The sequence below is a fragment of the Gobio gobio genome, assembly GCF_949357685.1.
Source record: "Gobio gobio genome assembly, chromosome: 20".
Taxonomy (NCBI): Eukaryota; Metazoa; Chordata; class Actinopteri; order Cypriniformes; family Gobionidae; genus Gobio; species Gobio gobio.
The window spans coordinates 23,961,160-23,986,038 of record NC_137113.1 but is presented as its reverse complement, the minus strand read 5'-3'; the positions used below and the strand labels follow the sequence as shown (position 1 = coordinate 23,986,038).

At 37.7% G+C, this 24,879-nt stretch overlaps 1 protein-coding gene across 4 annotated transcripts in view; it reads right to left on the bottom strand.

The window, feature by feature from the left end:
- The window catches only part of nsfb (N-ethylmaleimide-sensitive factor b), a gene marked incomplete at its 3' end in the record, with an annotated part of 28,847 nt that overhangs the window by 2,496 nt on the left and 1,472 nt on the right, over window positions 1-24,879 (bottom strand). For 2 of the 4 annotated variants that reach the window (XM_079801039.1, XM_079801038.1), the window contains exons 4-21: window positions 24,362-24,401; window positions 18,362-18,528; window positions 18,138-18,245; window positions 17,972-18,047; window positions 16,008-16,163; window positions 11,606-11,805; window positions 10,634-10,799; window positions 10,439-10,513; window positions 10,173-10,360; window positions 9,766-9,861; window positions 9,390-9,546; window positions 6,273-6,406; window positions 6,073-6,139; window positions 5,762-5,841; window positions 3,878-4,012; window positions 3,334-3,447; window positions 1,209-1,264; window positions 1,052-1,117 (exon numbers count right to left, since the gene is read on the bottom strand). In XM_079801039.1, the coding sequence (XP_079657165.1) occupies window positions 1,087-1,117; window positions 1,209-1,264; window positions 3,334-3,447; window positions 3,878-4,012; window positions 5,762-5,841; window positions 6,073-6,139; window positions 6,273-6,406; window positions 9,390-9,546; window positions 9,766-9,861; window positions 10,173-10,360; window positions 10,439-10,513; window positions 10,634-10,799; window positions 11,606-11,805; window positions 16,008-16,163; window positions 17,972-18,047; window positions 18,138-18,245; window positions 18,362-18,528; window positions 24,362-24,401 (2,046 nt within the window). Of the gene's footprint in view, window positions 1-1,051; window positions 1,118-1,204; window positions 1,265-1,354; window positions 1,942-3,333; window positions 3,448-3,877; window positions 4,013-5,761; window positions 5,842-6,072; window positions 6,140-6,272; window positions 6,407-9,389; window positions 9,547-9,765; window positions 9,862-10,172; window positions 10,361-10,438; window positions 10,514-10,633; window positions 10,800-11,605; window positions 11,806-16,007; window positions 16,164-17,971; window positions 18,048-18,137; window positions 18,246-18,361; window positions 18,529-24,361; window positions 24,402-24,879 lie in introns of those variants that run through there. The other 2 variants (XM_079801040.1, XM_079801041.1) reach the window with 2 other exon arrangements.

The following is a 24,879-nucleotide window of genomic DNA, read 5'->3' as shown; positions in this document are numbered from 1 at the left end:
ATGTTAGGTTTGCTGTACAACGCAGATATAAGGTGCAGCTTGCCTTGCTGTATCAGTGCTTATATGCTCTAAATTGGTTTGTTTCTATAAGCTACAAAATATATGGAAGACTGAATGATAGAGGACGTATAGGCCAAATATTCTGGAATAGCAACAGTAAATGCATTAATGTATGTTCTGGCGTCGATAATTCAAAATTAGCCTATAATTGGATGTGATGACATTGCAGTAATTATTACAGTGAAAGTTTTATTATAAATTATCAGTTATTTTTAGTTATTATACTATAATAGTTATATTATATAAACATACAATGCTGCTCACAAGTTTGGGGATAGTAAGATTTTTTGGTAACATTTCTTATGTTCTTATGCTTATTGATCAGAGTAATATTGTGAAACGTTATTTTAATTTTAAATAACTTTTTTCTATTTTATTATATTTTAAAATGTAATCTATTCCCGTTTAAAGCTGAATTTTCAGCATCATTACTCCAGTCTTCAGTGTCAATCATTCTAAAATGCTGATTTGCTGCTCAAGAAACATTTATTATTATCAATGTTGAAAACAGTTGTGCTGCTTAATATTTGAGGAAATTGATACTTTTTTTCACAATACTTTGAACACATTTCCCTTGATGAAAAAACAATCGTTTGAAACATTATAAATGTAACTTTTTTAGCAATTTAATGCACCCTTGCTCATTTTTTTTTTCTCTTACTGATCCCAAACTTTTGAACAGTAGTGTAAAAAAAAAAAAATTTAAGTAAAAATAAAAATGTCCTTTACCTCTGAAGCGTTTTGTGCATAAAGGGAAATTTTATTTAACCAATGGGTCACTTTGTACAAACCAAACACCAAAAGGTTAAAAAAAAAAATCAGGTTGAATGCTGAATATTCTGTTGCACTTAATATGTCATATTACAGAAATCAAATGCATTACTATTGTGGTTTTGATGATTTAAGTCTTTCAGTGTTTGATCATCTCTAAATTGTGCACTGAAATATTGACAGACAAAAGGAAGGCTTGGTCTCTACATGCAAGTCCTACCAAAATAGCCTTGGTTTGTCTTCTGCATCCCGAGACTACATGGCCCCATGTTTAGCAGTGGCAAACCTGGAGAACAACATGAACAAATGTTAATGAAAATAATCAGTATGATAAAGGAGGAAACATCCATTTGAAGCCAAATGAGAAATGGACTTACGCTCCTTCTTCTTGCAGTAGTGCCAGGAACTTGTTAACTCTGTATTCCTGAGGCATCTAAAAAAAATGAAACAGAAAAATACCCACAGGGGTCAAAAATGGAGATCAAAAGTGAAATGACAACTAAAAAATATTTTTTTTTGTTACATTGCGGCATGTTCCTTGCAAGCCCCCTTTTCTTGAAAGTGGCGAGATGTTGAAAAGACAAAAACCTTGTCAGCTATGTAAAGCCTGGAGGGTTCGGAGGGGCCCTGAATTTGTCTGTAAGGAGTTGTGAAGGGGCGGCAGTCCTGTCGGGGACGGGAAGTGACAAGACTAGTGATAAATCCAGCAGGCTGGCGTACCTGTTCACCCGGGACAGGAAGACAACCTAGTGCTTATCTCCTCGCATATTCATTTTCTTTGGTGATGTTTAGAGAGACATTTATGTTGATCAAATAAAATTTACTAAAACATCCCAGATTCATTTAATTGTACCATTAAATTCTCTACGCTCTAATTAAATGTCTACAGGAGATGTACAGAAAATGAATTAAGAAGCTGCATTCTCTGACAAGTTTAATCTTAGTCATGAACTAAATTGCACTGTTAACTTTACTCTATAGCCTAGAATGTGATTTAAGGACAGAGGAAAGCTCTGAGGAGGGAGAAGGCACCAAGGAGGGAAATTAATGAAGGTGTATGCAATAACTTAGCTTTTCAATTGCCTGGGGCTGTTGAAGAAGTGGAAATTACTGAAAGAATAGAGAGAATGGGAGGAAAAAGCAGCGCGGCTGTTTGCAGCATGTCCCGGCAGACTCTGTCTCATTCCTCTCTGAGGGGAAGCACTCACGCTGCCACATTACTGCATACCACACCAATTACACAGAATCCAGCACAAACACCACTGCAACTCCAATTACGCCACCACAAAAACAAGACAACACTAACAAACACAACTGTAATTCTCATTAAACAAGACTAGAACTAATGGTCTAAAACATACTCAAAATATGCCAACATTGGCATAATAGAGCACAACAGTGACTGGACAGTTTTTCAGTGGCCTTGGTTCCAGAAGTATTTCTCCTATTATTTTCTCCACAGGGATTTAAAAAATGTCTTAAATAAAGAGTTCTAACCAACCTGGTCTGAGATAAATCACAACATAAACATTGAAGTAAAATATCATTGCAATTAAAACTGTTTTCTATGTTAATATGTTTAAAAATGTAATGTATTCCTGTGGTAGTCATTACTCCAGTCTTCAGTGTCACATGATTATTCCGAAATCTTTCTGATATGCCACTTTGGTGCTCAAGAAACATTTCTGATTCTTATCAATGTTGAAAACAGTTGTGTTGCTTAATATTTTTGTGGAAACCACATTTTCATTATTTGATAAAAAAGAAAAGTTCAAACAGCATTTATTTGAAATGCAACTCGTTTGTAGCATTATAAATGTTTTACTGTCACTTTTTAGCAATTTAATGCATCATTGCTGACTTTTTTATTATCAATGTTGAAAATAGTTGTGCTGCTTAATATTATTGTGTAATATATACATCTTTGACAGACAAAAAAAGTTCTAAAGAACAGTGTTTATTATCAATGTAATGCATATTTGCTGAATAAATTCAGTATAAAAATAAAATAAAACCCTTCAAAAGAAAAAAAAAAAATCTTACTTACCCCAAACTTTTGAATAGTGTATTTAAGAGATTTATAGTGATTGGTTAGAAGTATTAGAACTTATTTTGAATAGTAGTTCTTCACTGTGATCTTGGCAAATTAAAAAAAATGTAATATATTTTTTATGTATTTTAGATATGCTTAAGCCATTAGGCAGCTAACATTATTGCACAATATTTAACACAAGTCTGTTTTGGCAGGGAAAGAGAAACGCTTCAGTCAACTCCAGAAGCAGGCCACATACACTAAATTAGATGCAGATGAGGAATATTGAGTTCTGTTTACTTGTGTGTGTCAAGAAAGAAGGCGCATCTGGAGGGGCTTGTTTTCATTATGATGCCATAAAGTAATTGAATTTGACAGTGACTCAAACCGCAGATGATTTCACAGGAAAGCTGTGACTCAGTGAGTCGTCTAGACAACCCGCAGGGTGAAAAGGTCTTTCTGTGTCTCACCTGCAGTGACATCTCAATAAGCATCTGCAGCTTCTTAATACCCAGCCACATCACTTGTCCTTTCACCTGTTTTGCAATAGTTGCTCGCTCTTCTTCCTGGAAGCCCCCAAGAAGCTGAAAGACAGAGGGAAAAAAGTCACTTATAGATCCAGAGATAGTCAATCAAAAACTATGGTCAATATGTACATGACATAGAACACAAAAGGCGGTTTTGTTGTTGGCCATATAATAAAAGTCAATGGGGTCCAAAACAACATTGAACCCACTGACTTTCACTGTATTGGCAAAAAAACATGCAGCATTTTTCTAAATATATTCTTTTGTGTTCCACAGAAGAAAGAAAGTCATACAGGTTTTGAACAACAATTATGACAGAAATGACATTTTTGGGTGAACTATCCCTTTAAGATGAGAATGGAAATGAGTCCCCAGAAACACTTTCTACCACGTAGATTGTTTTCTTTAAGAACTTATATACATAGTGGCCCCAAAACATATTCGAATAGCCACACTTAGAAATGCATGAATGTTTTACATTCCTCACCTCCAGGGCCTCCATGAGATGTTCTCCTAAAGATATATTAGGGACGTGGATTGTAGTGCTGAAAGAGTCCAGCATGCCCATTTCCTGCAGAACATCCTTCCTGCTAGTTGTACCAAGAATCAGCAACTTCCGACCCTGCAGTATAAATACAAGCAATGAGTTTTTATTGTACTTTTTGAAACACTGAAGGTCAAAATTTCTCATTGGCGAACTTTTGAGACATGGTAGTACAGCCATGCTATGGTGCCTATGTACGTTGAGTAAAGATGTGGGCCATTCCCAGAGGCCCCAGCGAGCAGAGGGGATTATGGGTCGCACCCCTGTGGTGTCCAGTATATGCTAGTGCATGCAGATGAGGTGCCACACAGGCAGCGGGCCTGCCAGGTCCCGGCTCTCTCACAAACCCTTTCTATCGACTCACCCAAGACTCGACTCCCTGCTGAGTGCTGCTCTATGCAGTCCTGATCTGGAGGAAAAGACCCTCATCTATTCAAAACACCTTACAAACACAGCACAACACCTATTCCAGCCTGACATACACACTCACTGCCACCAGGCAGGCCAACACAACAGTAGCTTGTTAGGGGAGGCCCACTATGAAAGACCCTGCAGCAGCAAAATAAAAATGTGGATAAATATTTCAAATGAAGCTAAATTATATATATATAATATATATATATTCAAGCTAAAATAACAGTGTAACTGCTCAGAGAAGCGACAGGACACCTCTTCTCAACAAGATCAAGTCATGTCACACACCTAAGATTAACAAGTAGTTCTTTGTAAAATAAAAATTTGGGGAAGCACAGACTGAAAAATTGGAGGACACTCAAATAGTGTACACCTTAGTTTATACTATACACAGTATGGTTCTAATGTTCGGGGTTCTTAAGATTATTTAATACATTTCCTATGCTCACCAAGGCTGCATTTATTTGATAAAAAATACTGTAAAATATTATTTCAATTCAAAATAACTGTTTTCTATTTCAATATATTTTAAAATGAGATGTATTCATGTGATGGCAAAGCTGAGTTTTCAACAGTCATCACTCCAGTCTTCAGTGTCACATGATCCTTCAGAAATCATTCTAATATGCAGATTAGGTTCACCGTTGAAAAAGTTTTTTTCTGCTTGATATTTTTGTGAAAACTGACATTTTTTCATGATTCTTTGATAAATAGAAAGTTCAAAAGAACAGCATTTATTTTAAATATATTTTTTTAAACATTATAAATGACTTCACTGTCACTTTAATGTACCCTTGCTGAATACAAGTATTAATTCCTTTCAAAAACATTACTAACCCCAAACTTTTGAAAGCTAGTGTATATTAAATAATTTTTACATATCTATGATATTTTTTTTGTGTGTGTGCATTTATTATATATGAAACGAACTAGCCTGCTGCTTTTAGCTAATGAACCTAGAAGATTTTACTGTTCACAAGCTAAAATGCTGAGTCAATCATATATGTCATATAATTAGTGAAATGAGACAATAGAAACACTTCACTAAACAATAATTTTAACACAATGAGTTAATTCATTGTTATGAGTTGACTACAGAGTCAATAATTTGACTTTGGTAACTGTCAATAATTTTATTTATGTAGGACCACTTGGAAGTCTTCACGGACCACAGTCTGAGAACCACCGGTTTAGGATTATACTTTGGTTAGAGGTTTTAAAAGCCCCTAATATTATGGGTGAAATAATACATTTTAGCAGACTAAAATAACTCTGATATGTCTGTGAATAAATGACCAATGTAGTGAGTGGCTCCATAGCAATCAGAGGGACTCTGTTTTGTGAGAAGGAGGTGCTGCCCCCTATCTGTGGCTGCCAGTAATACAGGCCATTGAGAATGGGTGACATTCTCACCCGAGGAGGAGGTTTCTTCAATAATACCAGCAGAGCCTGCAGCACCAGGTTAGAGAACCGTGGCCCGATGGGAACAAAATCTGTGGAGTGGATAAACATGTTGAGAAGATAGTGTAGGGTAAGTTTGGTATGTAGACCAACTATTATATCTACATTGTGATCATTACAACTAAAACAAGAACAAAAACGGAAAAAAGGAGACGAGGCCCCTGCGAATCCCTATAAATAATAAATAGGTTTGCATCTTGATTCTTTTGAACCTATGATCAATTTTGACAGGAAGTGCATCATCCTCGTTGCGATGGACTCACCCAGCAGCCGTTCTATATCGTCCACCACCACACAGCTCAGCTGGGATTTGTAGGCGTCCTCAAATATCTAGAGAAATGAAAACCATAAACCCTTTATTAAAAGGCCAATGGCTGCAATATCACATCCATAACATCCCCCATGACAACTGCTTCACGCACAGATCTCTTCATGTCTTAACTTAGAGTGACGAGGTTGTTACCTTCTTGATGGCCTGACATTTGGCGATCTCTGAAAAGCCGATCATTTTGTCTGGAGAGCAGATCTTGATGAAGGGGAACTGGGAGTCCTCTGCGATCTTGGCCGCCAGTGCGGTCTTACCACTGTGAGGAGGCCCTGCGGGAGCGGAGAGCATTCACACTCTCAGTCATATCAGATTGCAGCATTATGGTGCATGTTTGCTTTTATGAGAACAAGAGCAGGGAGGAATGCTATTATTGCAGCGTTTTTGTACATGTGTGAAGTGTATGTGTGCAACTGTAACTTGTCAAGCTATAGGTTACTAATTTAAGGTCATTTGCAGTCAGATACCCTGTTGAACAGGTAGCTACACTAAAAGCTACTAATAAAAAGTAGCTAATTACATTTAAGCTATGTGGTTGATTTTAAATATACCAATCACATAACATTAACATCAAACAGTTTTAATTCTGCCATCATCTACACACCCTCTATTAGGGCTGAACGATTCATCAAAATTAAATCAAATTTGTGGTGTGGATTAGTATGATTTTCAAATCACAAAGACTGGAATTTAAATATATGAGCAGCATGTTTCAGTGCACTGAGTTCATTCGCATGTGAGCAGCTCATGATCTGGTGTTTTTTTAGGTTCACAGTAAATGCTACTTCACACAAACGCCATCTTTGCATGTGCTTTGCATGAGTTTGGGTTGCTTTAATGTGCATTTAACACAACGTACAGCACTCATATCACCAGATTTGTAATGAGAAGTGTTAAACATTTTAAAATGAAAATTAATACATAAATATTAGTATTGTAATTTTACAGTTGTTCAGTAAAATACAGGGCCCTATCATACAGCTGGCGCAATCCGACACCAGGCGCGACGCATGTGTTTTTTGCTAGTTTCAGCCCAACGCAGTTATCATTTTCATGTCCTCCGCCACGTTGTTGGTGCTTGTCTGAAAACGAGGTGTGTTCAGGCGCATTGTTGGCGCGTTGCTATTTTGAGCCAACCGAAATGACTGCACCATTAACCAACAAAAACCTGGTCTAAACTCAATGCCGGAATATTTTTTTTGTTATTTAAAGAGCGTGTTAGTAATGTGCGCCTATAGGCGGGAGCACAATGCGCATACACTTTGCTTATTACACACACAGGGATGCGCAGCAGCACACAAACATTTAATATTAAATATGTAATATTAAGATTATTATTGTGTACATAAATATAAAAATGCGTACATGTCATAACGGATAGTCATTTCATGTATCAGAATTGACCCATCGGTAAGCCCCTCCCCTCGGACGCAGATGAGCCAATAGCAGTTGAGTATCAGTTGCGCTGGGACTGGAACTCGGACATCTTTAGGTATCAGCGCCATAGAGAAACACTGGAAAATCCGAAGCTCTCATCGATTTGATGGTGTTTATGCTACAAAAATGCCTGAGGTACTGTAACACTGATTCCAGGGATCCTGAGAGGATTTTCTGTTTGTCATGCTCTCGTTAAGTTACGATTAAAGTCCCTGCTAACATACAAACCGTAATAACTAACTGTTCTCACGTCATGTAACACTGTAGGTCAGAAACACGAAGGTCTACATTTCAGTGCCTCTCCATATTAAACTGGTTATATGTAAATTCATTTAATTCTAGAAATGTTTAAGGTCTACATTATCTGTCTTATAAGGAGGACTCCTATTTTGATGGGTATTATAGTCTCCGGGTAACGAAAGGAAGAGCTTGCACGCAGTTTATCGGAGTTGTTTTGCAGATCCTTCAAAGTTTCCCAATTATTAACTGCACCCCCGAAAAGGCATACGGTCTGTGTATATGTTTGTTTACTGTTAGTTGAATGAGTATTTCTGTGTAATTTGCTGTGTATGTTAATGGTAATGCAACGGAGAGAGAGAGTTTGTGAATGAGACGTTAATGCGCACTTCTTATGCTTTGTTTGTTCAGCTCTTACGATTATTTTTTGGAGTGAAAAAGGACATAATAAATTTGATAAACCATCAGTAAAGCTTGGCCATCATTCGGACGGGGTATACGCTACATTCTGTGTCCAAAAACATCTTGGGATAAGGTTTTCACACTGACAGCTGTCATTGTAAGATATAGCAACTCCGTTTGTTTGTCCGAGTCAGCAACAGTAACTAAGGGGGGAGGGGCTTACCGATAGGTCAATTAGCCTACCTATTTGCAGTAATGACGAGCAAGCAGGCGTCATTGGACGAGCAGATCCGTTTCCTCACTAGAGAAGCGTTCAGTTTTTCCGCTTGCAAATTCCGCCATATAAATAGCGAATCTGACATGGCGCGAGCGCAACTGGCTTTAAAAGGGAATGGGAGATAAGACTCTGATTGGTTTATTGCATGTTACTCCCAAAACACACCCATGACTCATTAGAGAATAGGGACAACCCTTTTAGACCCGCGTCGTTAAACTAGCAAAAGTGGATTCGGGCACGCCCTTAGTGCACCTGCGCCATGCGCTTCAGACCATGCGCTCAGATCATTAAAATGGGGCCCTAAATCATTATTTTCTGAAACATTCTATTGCTTATTTTACAGTGAAAGAGTAATGTTACAATACTCATATTTCTTATTTTAATATTTCTTATTTAATAATAATAAAATAATTATTATGATTATTTTATCATTACTGGTACATTGAAATACTCTCACAAAATTTTGGCCACAGCAAACAAATAAAACAAATTTCATCCCCAAATCAAGCAGCCCTACTCTCTCCCAAAAAGAGTGTCAGCAAACTCAAATAAGCAAAGTGACTGCGCGGCACACAACTAAACTATGTTTTGAACTACAAAACATTATGATTTTAATGCTGATTGAATATTTGAGTCTTATTAATAGTTTTATTAAAAATTATATTTTGTGTACTGCTACAAGAAAAAATGCCCCAAGGGCATTTTGACAACTGAATTAAGCTTTTCTATGCTTATTTTAAGGGAGTGAGAAAATACTTTTTACTCACTAAAAAAAGGAAATGCAACGTTCTGTCAATCTACTAAATAAAATGAGTAAAGTCACTATGTTAATTAGTTGACCCCTAACATTGTATTTGTATATGTCTATGTTTATGCATGTGAGGTTTGTGTGTAAGACTTGCCCTCTAGAAGCACAGATACTAGCGGTGTGCGTTCACTGTTCTTGGTCTGTTGCACCAGAAGCTCTCCATCTCCCAATACGTCAGACACAGCATTGCCCCATTGCACAATACCGTTCATGATGTAACTGCAGTAATCCTCCTGATTAGTGCCAAATGCCTTTACAGAGAAATGCATTAAATATTAAAGCAATAATAAATTACTTTATTCACTGCTAAAATGATCAATAATGATACTGCATAAAGATTTGACAACATTTAAGATTCTGTCTCAGAATTCATGCCGACAGTGAAGTTTGGCAACAAGATCTAATCAGGGGATTTCGAGTCAGCCTATCATTATACAAACTGAATACACAATAATGGAGAGCTGACTTACAGGCTTGATGTCATTATTCAGAGACGCCCAGAAGTCACTCCTGCTGACCTGCAGAGTCAGAGCCTTTTCTGTGTCCACTTCTACTTGAGTAGTGGCCTACAGGAACAAAAACACACAGATTGATCCTCAAACTCATCCACTTAATCAAAATGAAAGGTCTACAAGCAAGAGAAAGAGAGACCTATTTCACCTGTGTAAACCATCAAATATGGGAGAATTATGTGTCAACACCATCAAATTTGGGAGTGTGTGAGCTGTGCTGCTAACACACACACACACACATTTTATTATCCATATACTTCTCAACTGCTTCTAAAATTGTAATCTTGTTTGAGAAGCTGTTTCACTTTGCCATAATTAATTATGATTGTGGAGGTGTAGGGGTCAATGATATGATGTGATCAGACCTTGATGTGACGGTTCATGGCAGTCGACTGGGCAGCCCGAACAAGCCCTTCCAGCTCTGCTCCGCTGTAGTTCTTGGTCTCGAAAGCCAGCTCTTTTATGTCAACGTCCTTGGCCAGCAAGTTTGACTGCCTCATCTTTGATGTGTGTATATGCAGGATCTGAAGACGACCAGCCTCGTCAGGCAGGCCTAGAGAAGGACTAGAAGTCAATTAGTTGTTCAGGCCACCTTGAATATGTGATCCATGACGGCTACTGTAGTTCTCACCAATCTCCATTTTGACCTCCAGTCTTCCCGGCCTCAAGAGGGCGTCATCAATCAGGTCAGGCCTGTTGGTCATCCCTTAAATAAAGTATGATTAAATGATGAACACAAAGCCAAATCTTAAAAACCCATTAAATATGTAACAAAAAAATGATGCATGGTCATTCTTTATGCTGCTCGATCTCATGAAGTTCTCACCAATAACCAAGAGGTTGTTGAGCTGCTCTACACCATCGATCTTGGACAGTAGCTGGTTGACTACAGTGTCATGGACCCCAGTGCTGCCCGCCATGCTGCCACGTTGTTTACAGATGGCATCGATTTCATCAAATATGATGATGTGCAGGCCGCTGTTGGCCCCCAACTACAAAAGCCAAACAAAAAAAAGACACACAAAGTATAATGTAATGTAATAAAACATTTTTAAATAGCCTCAAAACTATCTTGAGCTGCCTGCTTAAATGCCAGGCTGGTGAATGGCCAGTGACTGTATAAACTCTGTGACAATGGTCTACAATTAAGACTTATCTCCTTCATCTCAGAGGCTGTCAGAGGCTAGGCCGTAACATTTAGCACAGATGGGAGGCCAGTATGAGTGTGCATGGCCTCCCGTGAGTCGGGGTGAGGGGTTAGAGATAGCCGAATGCTCTCATTAAGAGGTGACGAGTGAGCTCTTCAATGTCATGTAGTCTCACAGTCTACCAGCACAACATCACACTCAACAACGGCCAGAACCAGCAGTTCTCTGCCAACACTTCATGACGCATCACCCTTGGAAAAAAAACAAACTATGATAATGTTTCTAAGCAAACACAAGGCCATTTACAGTAATTCTGTAAGTATATTTCAGCAATTTGGAGTTATTTGTAGAGCTGCTGGAGGGCCCAAAACTGGGAACAGCATCCTTTGAGCAAACCCAAGTTTGCATGCCATGGTTTTTTTTTTTTTTTACTATTGACAGAGCACCCTTTCTTTAACGTGTCAAATATCAGTGGGTTCCATCACAGAGCCAGATGAATGTAAGGTTGTGCAAAATGTCTGTATGGTCTTTCTAAGCGAACAGTGATTTGTGAAGTGCGTGAAAGAACTAAGGTTTTTCCTAAGTGTGTAATGTTTAATAATTTGCATGAAATTCCATTTCTGTCTCCATGTCTTTTCATGGTTTCTTACTCTCTTCTGTTCCTCCTCTGCATCAGCAAACAGCTTTCTGATGTTAGCCTCTGACTCGCCCACATATTTGTTCAGAATCTCTGGCCCGTTGACCACCTTCGGCTCTCTAGCATTCAGCATCTTTCCAATCTGACGTGCCATCAGGGTTTTACCACAGCCGGGTGGCCCAAACAACAAGATCCCCTTCACGTGTTTGCAGCCTGCAGAAAGAGAAAGGGTTGGGGGGGTGTTAAGTCAAAATACATCACAAAATGGTATAACAACGACATACTGCATAAGTGCTCTGCTCAGAAAAAATCTTTCCAAATTTCATCACTATAGTATTTTCACTTTTATAGAATATTTTACCATTTTTTTCCACACACCTTGAATATGTGTGTACAATTTATTTTCATAAATTTTCCAAGGTTATTTTTTTATTTATTTTTTATACTGTCAATCATTAATTTAGAAGTATGATTGTATGTGTATATATCAGTTTTTGGGCAGGTGCACCACATGACACTGTCATAAGAAAGAGATTCAGAGATCTATTTACAACCATGAAGGTCTGCATAGATCATCTCTATAATATAATTTCCTGTTTTTTGGGGGTTTTTTGTATGCATGTTGGTTGGGTCACATGACAAGTTTTGTGCAAAAGATAAGTAATTTTATAAAATATATACAGTACTAATCAAAAAGTTTGGGGTAGGTATTTTTTATATTACAATTTAAACTTTTCTATTTTATTAAACTTTAACATGTAAATTATTCCTATGACTTTCTTCAGTCTTCAACGTCAAATGATCCTTCATAAATCATTCTAATATGCTGATTTTGTGCTCAAGAAACATTTCTGATTATCATCAATGTAGAAAACAGTTGTGCTGCTTAATATTTTTGTGGAAACCATATTTGTTTCAGGATTCTTTGATAAACAGTTCTTAAGTTCAAAAGAACAGCTTTTACTTGAAATTGAAATATTTAGTGACATTATAAAATGTCTTTTTTTTATCCATTTAATGCATCCTTTTGAAATACATATATATTATGTATACATATAAAAATATATACATATATAGGGAATTTGGAGGCCAAGTCAACACCTCAAACTCGTTGTTGTGCTCCTCAAACCATTCCTGAACCATTTTTGCTTTGTGGCAGGGCGCATTATCCTGCTGAAAGAGGTCACAGCCACCAGGTAATACAGTTTCCTTGAAAGGGTGTACATAGTGTGCAACAATGCTTCGGTAGGTGGTACGTGTCAAGGTAGCATCCACATGGATGGCAGGACCCAAGGTTTCCCAGCAGAACATTGCCCAAAACATCACACTGCCTCTGCCAGCTTGCTTTCTTCCCATAGTGCATCCTGGTGCCATGTGTTCCCCAGGTAAGTGTTCCCGACGCACATGTACCCGGCCATCCACATAATGTTAAAGAAAACGTGATTCATCAGACCAGGCCACCTTCTTCCATTGCTCCGTGGTCCAGTTCTCATGCCCACTGTTGGCGCTTTTGGCGGTGGACAGGTCAGCTTGGACTAGCCTGCGGCTATGTAGTCCCATCAGCAACAAACTGCGATGCACTGTGTATTCTGACACCTTTCTATCAGAAAAGCAGCAGGATGGATCCATGCTTTCATATTGCTTACGCCAAAGCATAGCTGACCCTATCGTCTGATTGTTGCAGCAGAAATTGAGACTCATTATTGTCCAATTTTGGTAAGCCTGTGTTAATTGTAGACTCAGTTTCCTGTTCTTATCTGACAGAAGTCGCACACGGTGTGGTCTGCTGCTGTAGACCATCAGCTTCAAGGTTTGAAGTGTTGTGCGTTCAGACATGCTCTTCTGCAGACCTTGGTTGTAACGAGTGGTTATTTGAATTACTGTATCATATGGTTATATGATTATGCCATAATGCACACACAAAAAATATGGCCAAGTGTCCAATACAACGGTTTTCAGAGTAGCACAAGGGTCTTTTTGATTAGCAATGGCATTTCTGAGACAAGAACCCTGTTTCTGGTTAACAACATCTGTTGGCTGCCATTTGAAAAGAGCGGGAAGGCTGGAGATAACCAGCAGGCCTGAGATGGGAATCAGTATGGCCATTTACACCTGTTGACAGACTCAGGTTGAGGGAGGGCAGACGTCCAGACTTTTGACAGAGGAGAAGAACGAGGCCATGGCTGGGCAGACTGAAATGACCTTTAGGTGGTGGGAGTTTTGGGAGAAACTGGGTGTACTGGTGTAAACTCCCACCCAAGCGCTATAAGACAATAACATACTCAGACACACACCCGCACCTTCCTTCAGCACCTGGGCTCCAAAACGAAGCCCAATTAGGTGCTCACCTTTGCGCTATCAAGACCCGCCATCTCATTAGAGCAGCCAGCTGCCCGAGCCAGAGGCCAACTCCTGCAGCCATCACACCACAAAGGTCATCTCTCGCACACACACTGAACTCTGTGTGTCTGCATACATGATCAAGTCATCTGACAGCTTACAGGAATATGCCCTTCATAACGGGTTTTTTTCGCAATATGTAAGATTTTTTTGGTTTAAAATATCCAAAAACCACTAGAACGGTGTTATATATTTTGTTGACTTGTGTACTTAAACTATCCCAAACGTTTCCAAGAATGTTTAAATCCAGATAAATAAGCAATTTTAACCAGGACACAGACCGTGTCTGTACGTCGCCTATCAATGACATCAGCGTTACACTTGATTTTTTATTTTGTTGAAAAATTGGAAACAACAAAGACGCTTTAATATATTATGTGTTTTATTAGACAGGTGAGCAACTGTTTAGATACATTCATCGACAGAAAACGAATCATTGTTATATAGCTCAACACAGTTAGACTTATTGTTTAAATCAGATTTTCTTGATATACCGCGAGTACCTAATATCGATCTAGCTTACTGCAGTGTGCAACAAGTGTTATAACACAACTTTCAACACACTCAAATGTATCTAATATGATAAAAACAGCCCTGCGTTACACCACATACACATGACCCGAAAAAGCGAAAAAGGCGTCATCAAGCTACGCCTTTGTTTTGAATAAGCGACCTCTAGCGGCGACAAATTACATATTGTGGCTTTAAATTTTAAAAGAATTCATTGTTTAAATATCATTCCACGAGACCTTTACAGCCATACTGATGGATAATTCACCTCAGATCTTGAAAATAAATGAAAGGAAACTAGAATGTTCAAACTGTGAACAAACAAGTGTATTCTATGACAAAGTGTATTCTATGATTTTGTCGTGTCTGGTGAATTTGTCTAGTCTGGTCCTACCAGACTCTCGTACATTTCATTTGTAAAGAGAGTCTGGCCACTCTCCATTGACAAGCGCTTGCTTCCTTGAAGGCGGGTACTCTGTTGAAGTTTAAAACTATTGGATCTGCCCAGAGCTACTCTGGATCTGCCATAACCAATCACTAACATTTGGCCGTGACGCATGTCATCTCAAACTAGCGCACGACATCAACTCCATCGTTCTCAGCCACTCCCTTTGTTCGCTGATTGGACCGGTTAAAATTTGACCGGAGAAAACAAAAGAATATACCGCAATCCCAGACGGAGTACTGAAGGAAAATGAAAATTGAGCGAAAGTACATAAGAGGGCGGAGCTAGGCTAGAATTTGTCTGGTGTGGACAGACAAATTGCTTGTCGCTGGAATTACATCGAATTGCATCTGGTCCTATGCTTTTGTTATGAACTATGGACATGGGCTTCCTTATTCAGGATTCATCAACACGAGCACCTGTTGAGAATCAATCTGAATTTCTGTGTATGAACATTTTTTTCACACCAATAAGAACACTTGTTTGCAATTATTAGCAAAAGATTCCCAGTGTCTAAATGCTGAAAATGGAACGCAGACAGCAGCTTGAACTGCAAATGATTATAATAGTTTCGCTGCAGGAGTCAATCTGATGGGAATTTGTCTGCTGCATAGCATCTTTAACAATTGTTGATCTGTTCAGAGGGTGAATATAAATCATTAAAACACAATCAGACTGCAATCTGACAATATAATTCAAACTAGGCTTTTGACTGTAAGCCAACAGACAACATAACGATGTTCTTTCAGGGTTGGATGTAGCAAATCTCGCATTTATGGTTAGGATGAGGTGCTGGGAGGGTCTGAGAGCAGTCGGTCCAATCTTTTAGCCACTCTTATTTAGTTTGGCTTGGTTTTCCCTCTCTCGAACTGGAGTCGCAACATTCCGTGATTCATGTCGCCTACAACATGCTGTGCCTCTACTGGCCACTCAAACAGAGAGCGTTGTGGTTGAAGAAGGAAAAACAGATATATGTCTTTCCAAGACAAAGACACGGGCGTCATGTACTAGTGTAGCTTCACAGTTATTTCGATAGAGGGAGAGAAAATATGAGACTCACCCATCTGCTCCACTATGTCTGGAGGAAAGACTCGTGAGGCGAATGCCCGACGGAAGATGTCAGAGAACTCCTTGTCCAGGCCTCCGATCCCCATGCGTTCAAAGTTCCAGTCGGGGTTGATGATGGACTGCCGAGACCCTCTGGCCTTTGATTTTCCTGGGGAAGAATTATCAAAATCAGGCTGCTGAGGAACACTAAAGAAATTAAGGAAAACATATTTATATATGTTTATATAAGGTCATACCCCATGTCAAATTAACTGATGTATAAATCATTGGGGAAAATTTGAGGATAAATCATCATGAGGAACCTGAGGTGAAACCACGTGTTCTGACTGCCATCTAGTGGTATAGTTTGGTTGTTACATTATTTGAAGTCTGAACATTTTACTGCTCATTGAGTCGTTTAACAAAACAGGCAACAGAGCGGAAATAAAAGTTTATCTACAGAGGAATTATTTTGAATGAATCTATTCAGTCATGTTTAGGTTCAATTTCTCCCTTTAACTTTTCTCCTTCCCTATAACTCAATCTAGCTCAACACGTGAGATAAAAAATTAGTACAGTCATGTCAAATATTAATAATAAATTTAAAAATCTAGTATCAAAATGTTATTAAGAATTAAAAAGATGCTTTCAGTCAATACTGTCATATAGTGTTGGAAAAACAATTATATTAAAAAAAACTGTTTCTTTACAATTATTTCCACTGAGCTGACATATGATAGTTGACACAGAAAATAATTACCTAAAATGATTTAATAAATTTTAATTAATGATAATTAATTAATGAAATTACTTAATTTAAATTTTCTTTTAAATTTAATAATTACTTTAAAAAAAACTATTTTAACTAATCTGTATCCTGCATGGTTGCTATTGTTAACTAAAACGATTACAAATTTTATGTTATTTGAAATAAAGCTTAAATTAAATTAAATATAAATATTATCAGAAAAACTAAACGAAAATGAGAAATGTTACCTAGGCAATAAACTGAAATAGGTTTAAGTTAAAGCACTTAAATTATGAACTAATTATTAAATAAATAAAAACTATAACTAACTAAAACTAATAATTAAATAAAAATTAATTAAACCTAAACAGCCATTTAAAAAACAACTAATAAAATACAAAGGCAAATAACAAAATTACTATAAAAAAGGTTCATTCAAAATATTAAAACTAAAACTAAAATAAAAAAACTGGTATCCTGCAAAAAAAAAAAAAAAATTATTTATTTTTTGTGCACTGTACAGGACGTTTGCTAAAGGAAAAATAAAGAGGAAAAATTTAACTTTAAGGGATAAATATAAGATCTCTGGATTTTGGGGAGCTTTCAAACTGTTCTCAAAACAGTTGGTGAGATGTTAACAGAAGACTAAAAATGAATGTATGTGAATAATGTAAGGTACTGAGAATGTTTTTTCTTATTTGTTTTGTTTTTTGTTTTGTTCTTGTTCCTTCTGTTACATGAAAATAAATGTGTGTGGTTAAAATGTAAACTGACTAAACACATTTTGTAATTCTGATAACTCTAAACAGTACAAAAGATGAAATGCTATATTTGTATAAAGGACATTCCAGTGACTCATGATTATTATCAAAGTGGTGACTGTCAAAACCAATATTAACGTGACATGTTTCATCCTAAGTAAAGCTAAGAAAGACTATTGATAAATTATCAGCAGCAGCTGTAAATGTTGGATTATCCATGGCAGGTCCTTAGTTGAACAAGTCTTGAGCAAAAAATCTTAAGGATCTTCCTGTCATGATGAGCTAAATACTGTAGGTATTGTATTAGAAACACTCACATACACATTGGACAAACACATTGGTCCAGATTCATTATACCCCATTACTTACAGATGAGTAAATATGCTTGTGTATGGGGATATGCTTGTGTATGTTAGAGCCACAATGGTGGTGTGTGTGTGTGTGTGTGTGTGCAGGTTAAACACTAACCAATCAAATTGAGAGATGAGCTCTCTGCTTTCTCAAAAATCACCTGACTGTTGCCGTGCAACAGTCCAATCTCGATCTGAAAAAGAGATATAAACACTATTGAAGGCGCTACAACTCTATTAACACATGATTAGGTATGACTTGAAAGTGAGCAGTAAAAAGGTACCTTCTGTTTTTTGCTAGAGCTTTGCTCGCCCCTGAGGATGCTGGGATCCATGGCCTCGATATCTTTTATGACCAGTCCGAAGACCTTGTCACAAAAGCTGAAGGCAAACTGCGAGGAAGACGATACAGGCTTTATGCGCCACTACATCCACGCTATGCAAAAGTTCTCAGACTTCATTAAGTGTGGATCTGACATTCCTTCCATTAGCTCTTTAACTGTCTCACCTGCTGGCCAATGCTAAAGGCCTGTGAGTTGAAAAACTGGATAAATTCAATGGCCATTTTATCTGAGTCGTAAGGGTTGCTGTCAACGCTCTTCTTCTGGAGGAAGTCGATCTCTAGCGTCATGGTTCCCGCATACTGTCTTGACGGGTCAAAGTTGTAGATACTCACTGCAGACATGACAACAAAGAGAAGTGACAGTTTTTGACTGTTTACATGCAACCTCATAATGCAATTATAATGGAATTCAGGCAATATTGCAATTAAACTTTAGCTTATATAAACACAATACTTCAATCAAATTGAAGCACTTCAGCTCATAATGGAAGCTACCATAATTGTAGTAAAATATGGCGTATGCCAATTTTAAATCACCATAAACATGCATGTAAAACACATCTATTCCACTCTGACTAAAGTGTGCGTGTTCAGTTTTGGGGTGCTGAAGAAATGACAATGACAATGTTGTGCGACATCAATATAATGCAGTGTAATGATGGTTGTAGACATTTTAGACGCGTCACAGATAAAAATGACCAGATAGCAAAGAACCAGTAAACAAATCCATGCTGGAAGAGTTGGCCAATCATGTGAAACTGAAGTCTAGTGTAATGGCTGCTGAAAATTCCGTTTTGCCATCACAGAAATAAATTGCATTTGAAAACATATTAAAATAGAACACTCTCATTTTTTAATTGTAATAAGAGTTCACAATATTACTGTTTTTAGAGACTTAAAAAAAAAAAACATCTTTCAAAAACATTATAAAAATCATACTTCTAAATAGTATTGTACTGTACAGACATTTTTTTGAGAAACGTACTTCTTGGGTGATTTACATATTCATTTTTTTTCTTTTTTTTAAATTAAATTCTTGATTAACTGGACTAAATATTTGTATGTATGTATATGTATATGTGTGTGTATATATATTATAATATATATTATTATAATATATATACACACACATATACATACATACAAATATTTAGTATATATATATATATATACATATATATATATATATATATATATATATATATATATATATATATATATATATATATATATATATATATATATATATATATATATATATATCAGGGTATATACAGAACTTCTTAAGTTGAATTTAATACCTTTTACTACCTTTTTTAATACCTTCAAAATATTTTTTAATACCAGCGCGACTTCAAACTGCAACTATAGTAGTGTAAATGAAATATCTTTCCAAATAGAATAACATATTGCATCACAATGTAACGAGGTCATTATAACTTAACATCAACTGCCCACAGAGATGAGAATAGAAATAAAGACAGAAGAGGAAGGAGACATCTTCTTCATAGTTCGTGCAGTGTACAGAGGGAAACGAGAGAAATTTTCACGGCGCAATATAGATTTTTTTTCTTTTTCGTTTTAAATCATTAAGGCGAGTCAGTGGATATCACACAAAAACACAATGTGCGCGAGAGTCGGTGAAGTCTCAAACCAAGTCAATTATTCACTACAGAAAGTGAACGTAAAATCTGACAAGCTTTCGGCGCATATTCCCACAGAGACAAGAGATATCTCTTTATTTATATAAATCTGCTTTAACATATGCTGATAACGTATAGCCTATAACTGTCTGAATTTATATTCTTAATATTTCTCTTGTGGCCCATATTGTGAAACAAATTAGAAGAGAAGTACCTATAGGCCCATTTCGTGTTAAACAAGTTGTTTTTTAAATAAAGCTGCTCTTACTTTCTGATAATAATACTGATATTATTGTAGTGTTCTGACATATATTATAGACTGATAATCATTTTAATTATAGGCCTATAATTCCTTGTGTAATTGGGCAAAATGTATTTAAATAATGAGGAGTAAGCTAATCTATCTATTCTTTCATTATGCAGCGTGTCGGTTATGCATAGCCTGCATTGATGCATTATGAAATTATCACAGGGGCAAATTACATGTAATATCAATTTAATAATAAAAGTAGGCCTACCCTAATAATAATAATAATAATAAATGCTAAATCGATAGCTGATGCATTTGATAGGCTATTATAGGTTTTTCGCGCATATTTCACTCGTACAGTGAGCAGACAAGTCGCGCTCGACGAGTGTGAGCACATAAACCGTGAGCTTTGGCTTTACATCGCATGCGATCTACTCGTACAGCGTGAGTTGATAACCTTGCTGAAATCGCACAGAAATCGCACAGTGTATGGCCAGCTTTAAGCAACTTGCATATTTCGAAACAGCTCTTCAATGCCATCGTTCAAATTGAAAGAGTGGTGTTTAGTTGCAGGTCTAACCACCACAGCACCTCAGCTCGCACTGTAGCGGTGGTGATAGAGCATAGCGTCTGCTGTCTGACGTCTGTCACGCACCTGTTGATGATGCTGCTAGGACTAACGTTACTGCTGACTGCAGTGGTTTGAATCGGGAGAGCAGTCGGGGTTGAGGGCAAAGCAGTGGAGGTTGAGGTCGTTGATTATGGCAAGCCGTTTTGGCAACCGGTTACATCACTTGCCCACCGTGGCACCGCCCACCGTCTTTTTGATTTTTTATAGTAATAAAATAATTTAGTTCAGTTAGAGAACAGACAATACAAATAAAAACTGAACGTATCTGCTTAATAAAGCAGGATCCGACCGTGAGTCTCGGCAGCGGCAGGAGTCATTCATCAGATTTAAGAGTGAGGAGCTGACTGAGATGATCGCGGAAGATTTGGTTTCAAAGCGAAACGTAAAAGCGCCTATTTAAGGGAGTTTGTCATTTGTTTTGTTGTTGTGTTTTTCATTAAAAATAATAGACTAATGAACCCATAATTCAAGCAACCCGCAGCCGAATTGGCGCTACTTCAAAACCGAAAGTTAAATGTGCACGGCCGCACAGAGAGCGCATTGTTTACTTTCGCCTGGCTCCGCAGTGCGAGCCTCCGCTACGCTGACTGCGCGCATTTCTTTTTGCCACGCGGACCCTCACGCTCGTGCGGGCGCGTCGAGTATAAACGAGGCTTTACGGACGAACTGTTATTCATTCATGGCGTGCATCTCAATCATAGACTGATCAATGCTTGATCAGTGCCCTGACTACTGAACTAGGGAACTGATTGAGACGTGCCCATGGCCTCACAGAGCGCGCATTTACAGCTGCGCACGGTGTGTGAATACGCAACACTGGCGCGTTTTCAGTTCAGAGCGGTCGTGTGCATGTTACTTTCGGTTAGATAGAATTAGTGATTTAAAAGCCTCCACCGGTGATACCGGTATTACCGGTGTTGTCACACATCAATTAACCGGTGGGAAAATTTCCTCACCGTCACATCCCTAGGCAAAACTGAATTACAGATATCTGCAATGACATCATTGAAACCGACATTAAACTCGTCACACATCTTAAATGACAAATGCAGATATCTGTAACTCCGTTTTTCCTAGGCAGAATGAAAGTCAAAGATATCTCAAACGTTATTATGACTAGTGCAAATTATTGTGCATGACGTTGTTCTATTTTAGATATCCATATTCCCCAGCTCCCGCCATAATCAAAGAGGAAGTGGGTTCATTTCCTTATTTCTATGAATGGAAGAAGAAAGAAGCAGTCATGGCGTTGGCTGTAATCGAAAAAAAACACCAGAAAATGACATGAAATTGAACGAGCCCTCACACAGGGGATTTGTGGAGAGAGAGAACGTCATTCTTTTGAAAACTGTGAAAGAAATCTCGGAAGAATTTAACATTTGCTATCACCTGACACAAACAATGAACTCAAAAGCAGTTTGGCTCAACTGAAAACTCTAATAGACACAAATTTTTGTTGTAGAAAGTAATGAATCATAATTTCTTGCTGCCAGCTCCTGTCTAGCACGGGTTGCAGCATTAAAAAGATGATTAAAAACACTTTCTGGCTGCTCCGACATTGTGCTAATCAGTGTAAATACAAGTTAATAGTTAACAGGTGCTATGTGATTTGATGATTTGAACAACAAGCTCTGCTCCCGCCTAAAGTGGGATGTGGGTCTAATTTGCATTCAGATATCTGTAACGTCATTTCGAATAGTCAAAACTCCAATTCAAGATATCTGTAATTACATTTTGACTAGGAAGAATGAAAGTTACAGATATCTCAAAATTCAGATATCTATGATTACATTTCATTTAAAGATATCTATAACTTGATAACAGATATCTACAAAAATTACGACTATCCCTAACTCCAGTTTGAGATATCTACAACGTCATTTTGACTAGTCATCATTCAAGTTACAGATATCTACAATGTCATTTCGCCTAGTCAAAACTTGATTTAAGATATCTGAAAAGGAACATGTAGATATCTTGAATTATGGTGAATTAAAGATATCTTGAACTTGAGTTACGATTGGTCAGAATCAAATTGTAGATATCTCAAACTGGAAATACAGATATCTACAATTCAGTTGCAGATATCCACTGTGTGAATTACGGATATCTGCAACTGAATTGTAGATATCTGTAATGATAAACCCCATACAAATGAATGGCAAACAACACGTCATTTGTCCTAGGAAGAATGTCTGTGTGGATATCTGAAATGACAATTATGGATAGGAAGAATGTAGTTGCGGATATCTGAAATGTTATTTTTGACTAGGCAAAACTGAATTACAGATATCTGCAACACATATCCAGTATAGCTTTTAAATGTTAAAATGGCTTGCCATAGTTGATGCATCCGTAGCGCAGAACATTGATATGGGAAGCTGCTCGCTACGTCCGCGCATCTTGGTGGCTATTTGATATGCGATTTGACGCCATTCACCCCCACCCAGGTTATATTAATTGTCTTCTTGCAGACGTGGCAATAAGCCTCGCGGCTGTTGCAAACTACTGGCCAAAGCCAGTCTTTAAATCGTGAGTTCTCTAGGCAGAGGTCCGAAAACTTGCATTTCCCCATGCTTTAATTACTGAATGGAAGCGAGCTCGCATACATGCTTGGCAGCAAGCCAGCCGGATACCCAGTTTGTTTCAGCGCGCACGCGCAAATGAACACCTCACATGATATCGCGCAGGTCCTACTCTCAACTAGGGCTGAACGATTAATTGCATTTGCGATAATATCGCGATATGCTATAGCGCGATTTCCTAACCGTAAAGGCTGCGATTACAGTCTGGTCACGTGACACGCGAGAGTAAAGTCTGCAGAAGAAGCATCAACTTGGCACGTTACACATATCATATGCCTGGCCTAAAAGAAAAAAAAAACTATTTGTGTTTGATCTATCCAATATGGTGTTGTTCATACTATAGGCTACTATCATCTCTCCAATGATTCTGGATCGATTCTGAGCTTAGAATTTAACTGCAGGTGCGCGGTGGCACTGCGTGTGTTTTAGAAACACCCGTATTCTGATTGCTTCCATTATATCTCTCTCTCTCACACACACACACAATCACGCACAAATCATAAAATAATATTTCATAACGTTCGGAAAGGTACACTTCCAAGACCCATAAAAGGCACTTAAAACGTCGTTACAAAGTCCATCTCACCACAGTGACTCTACAATAATTTTACGATGCGACGACAATAGTTTTTGTGCGCAAAAAAAAAATCAAAATAACACCTTTATCCAACTTGTTCTTGTCTTCCGTGTATGCCTCCACGACGCATGCGTGAGAATATGACGTAGCGCCGGGGTTCGGGAATCCATTAAATGCGCACTTTTGCCCGATTTTGAGAACTACGTCGAGACCTAAAGCACGATCAATGTAGAATTCAATTAAAGCTTTCAGACACAAAGGGAAGATTGCCTTCGCTCTCTGTTAAACCTTTCAATACTTCTCTGAATCCTAATTACTTTGAAGAAAATAATAATTTCCACGACACACTACATTATAATCAATATTCCCACAGCAAACTCCCTGAGTAATTGCACCATTAGCGAGGAGCCAATCAAATTCAGTGGTTTGTAAAGGCTTTTTTTTGTCACAATATCATTAATATGAAACTGTATACATACCTTCCACATCCTGGTTTAGAGAGAGTCCAGCCCATTTTCTCTATGACACAGAGAGCATATTTGTGAGTTTCTATTATGTTGCATTAAGCCTACAGGTATAATTCATCAGAATGTTAGCATATTACAAGCCATTTATTATGACACGGTTATTATTTAGAATTTCCAACTAAAAAGCTACACAATCACATTTGTACAACTTTCTCTTGATAGATGGTCCTATTGTATAGCACTTGATTAATTTAACGTGTAGTAAGTAGATAAACGTTTCTCTAGTTTTGTTTCATTTCTTGGTCTCTTGTTCATAAAATACCACAGCTTGCAATAAAATAAGACCACTGTGAGAAAGTTACTGTAGTACCTGAGAAGTCTTGCAGCTGTCAAGTTAACAGAAGAAGAAGAAGCAAGATATTAAGAAATAAGCATGCTGACAATAACAGTCCACTGCTGTACATCTGCATACTAATGCATTTCATAAGAGTGCATAACGCATATGAGCTTTTGTTCTACATGTTTAGAAC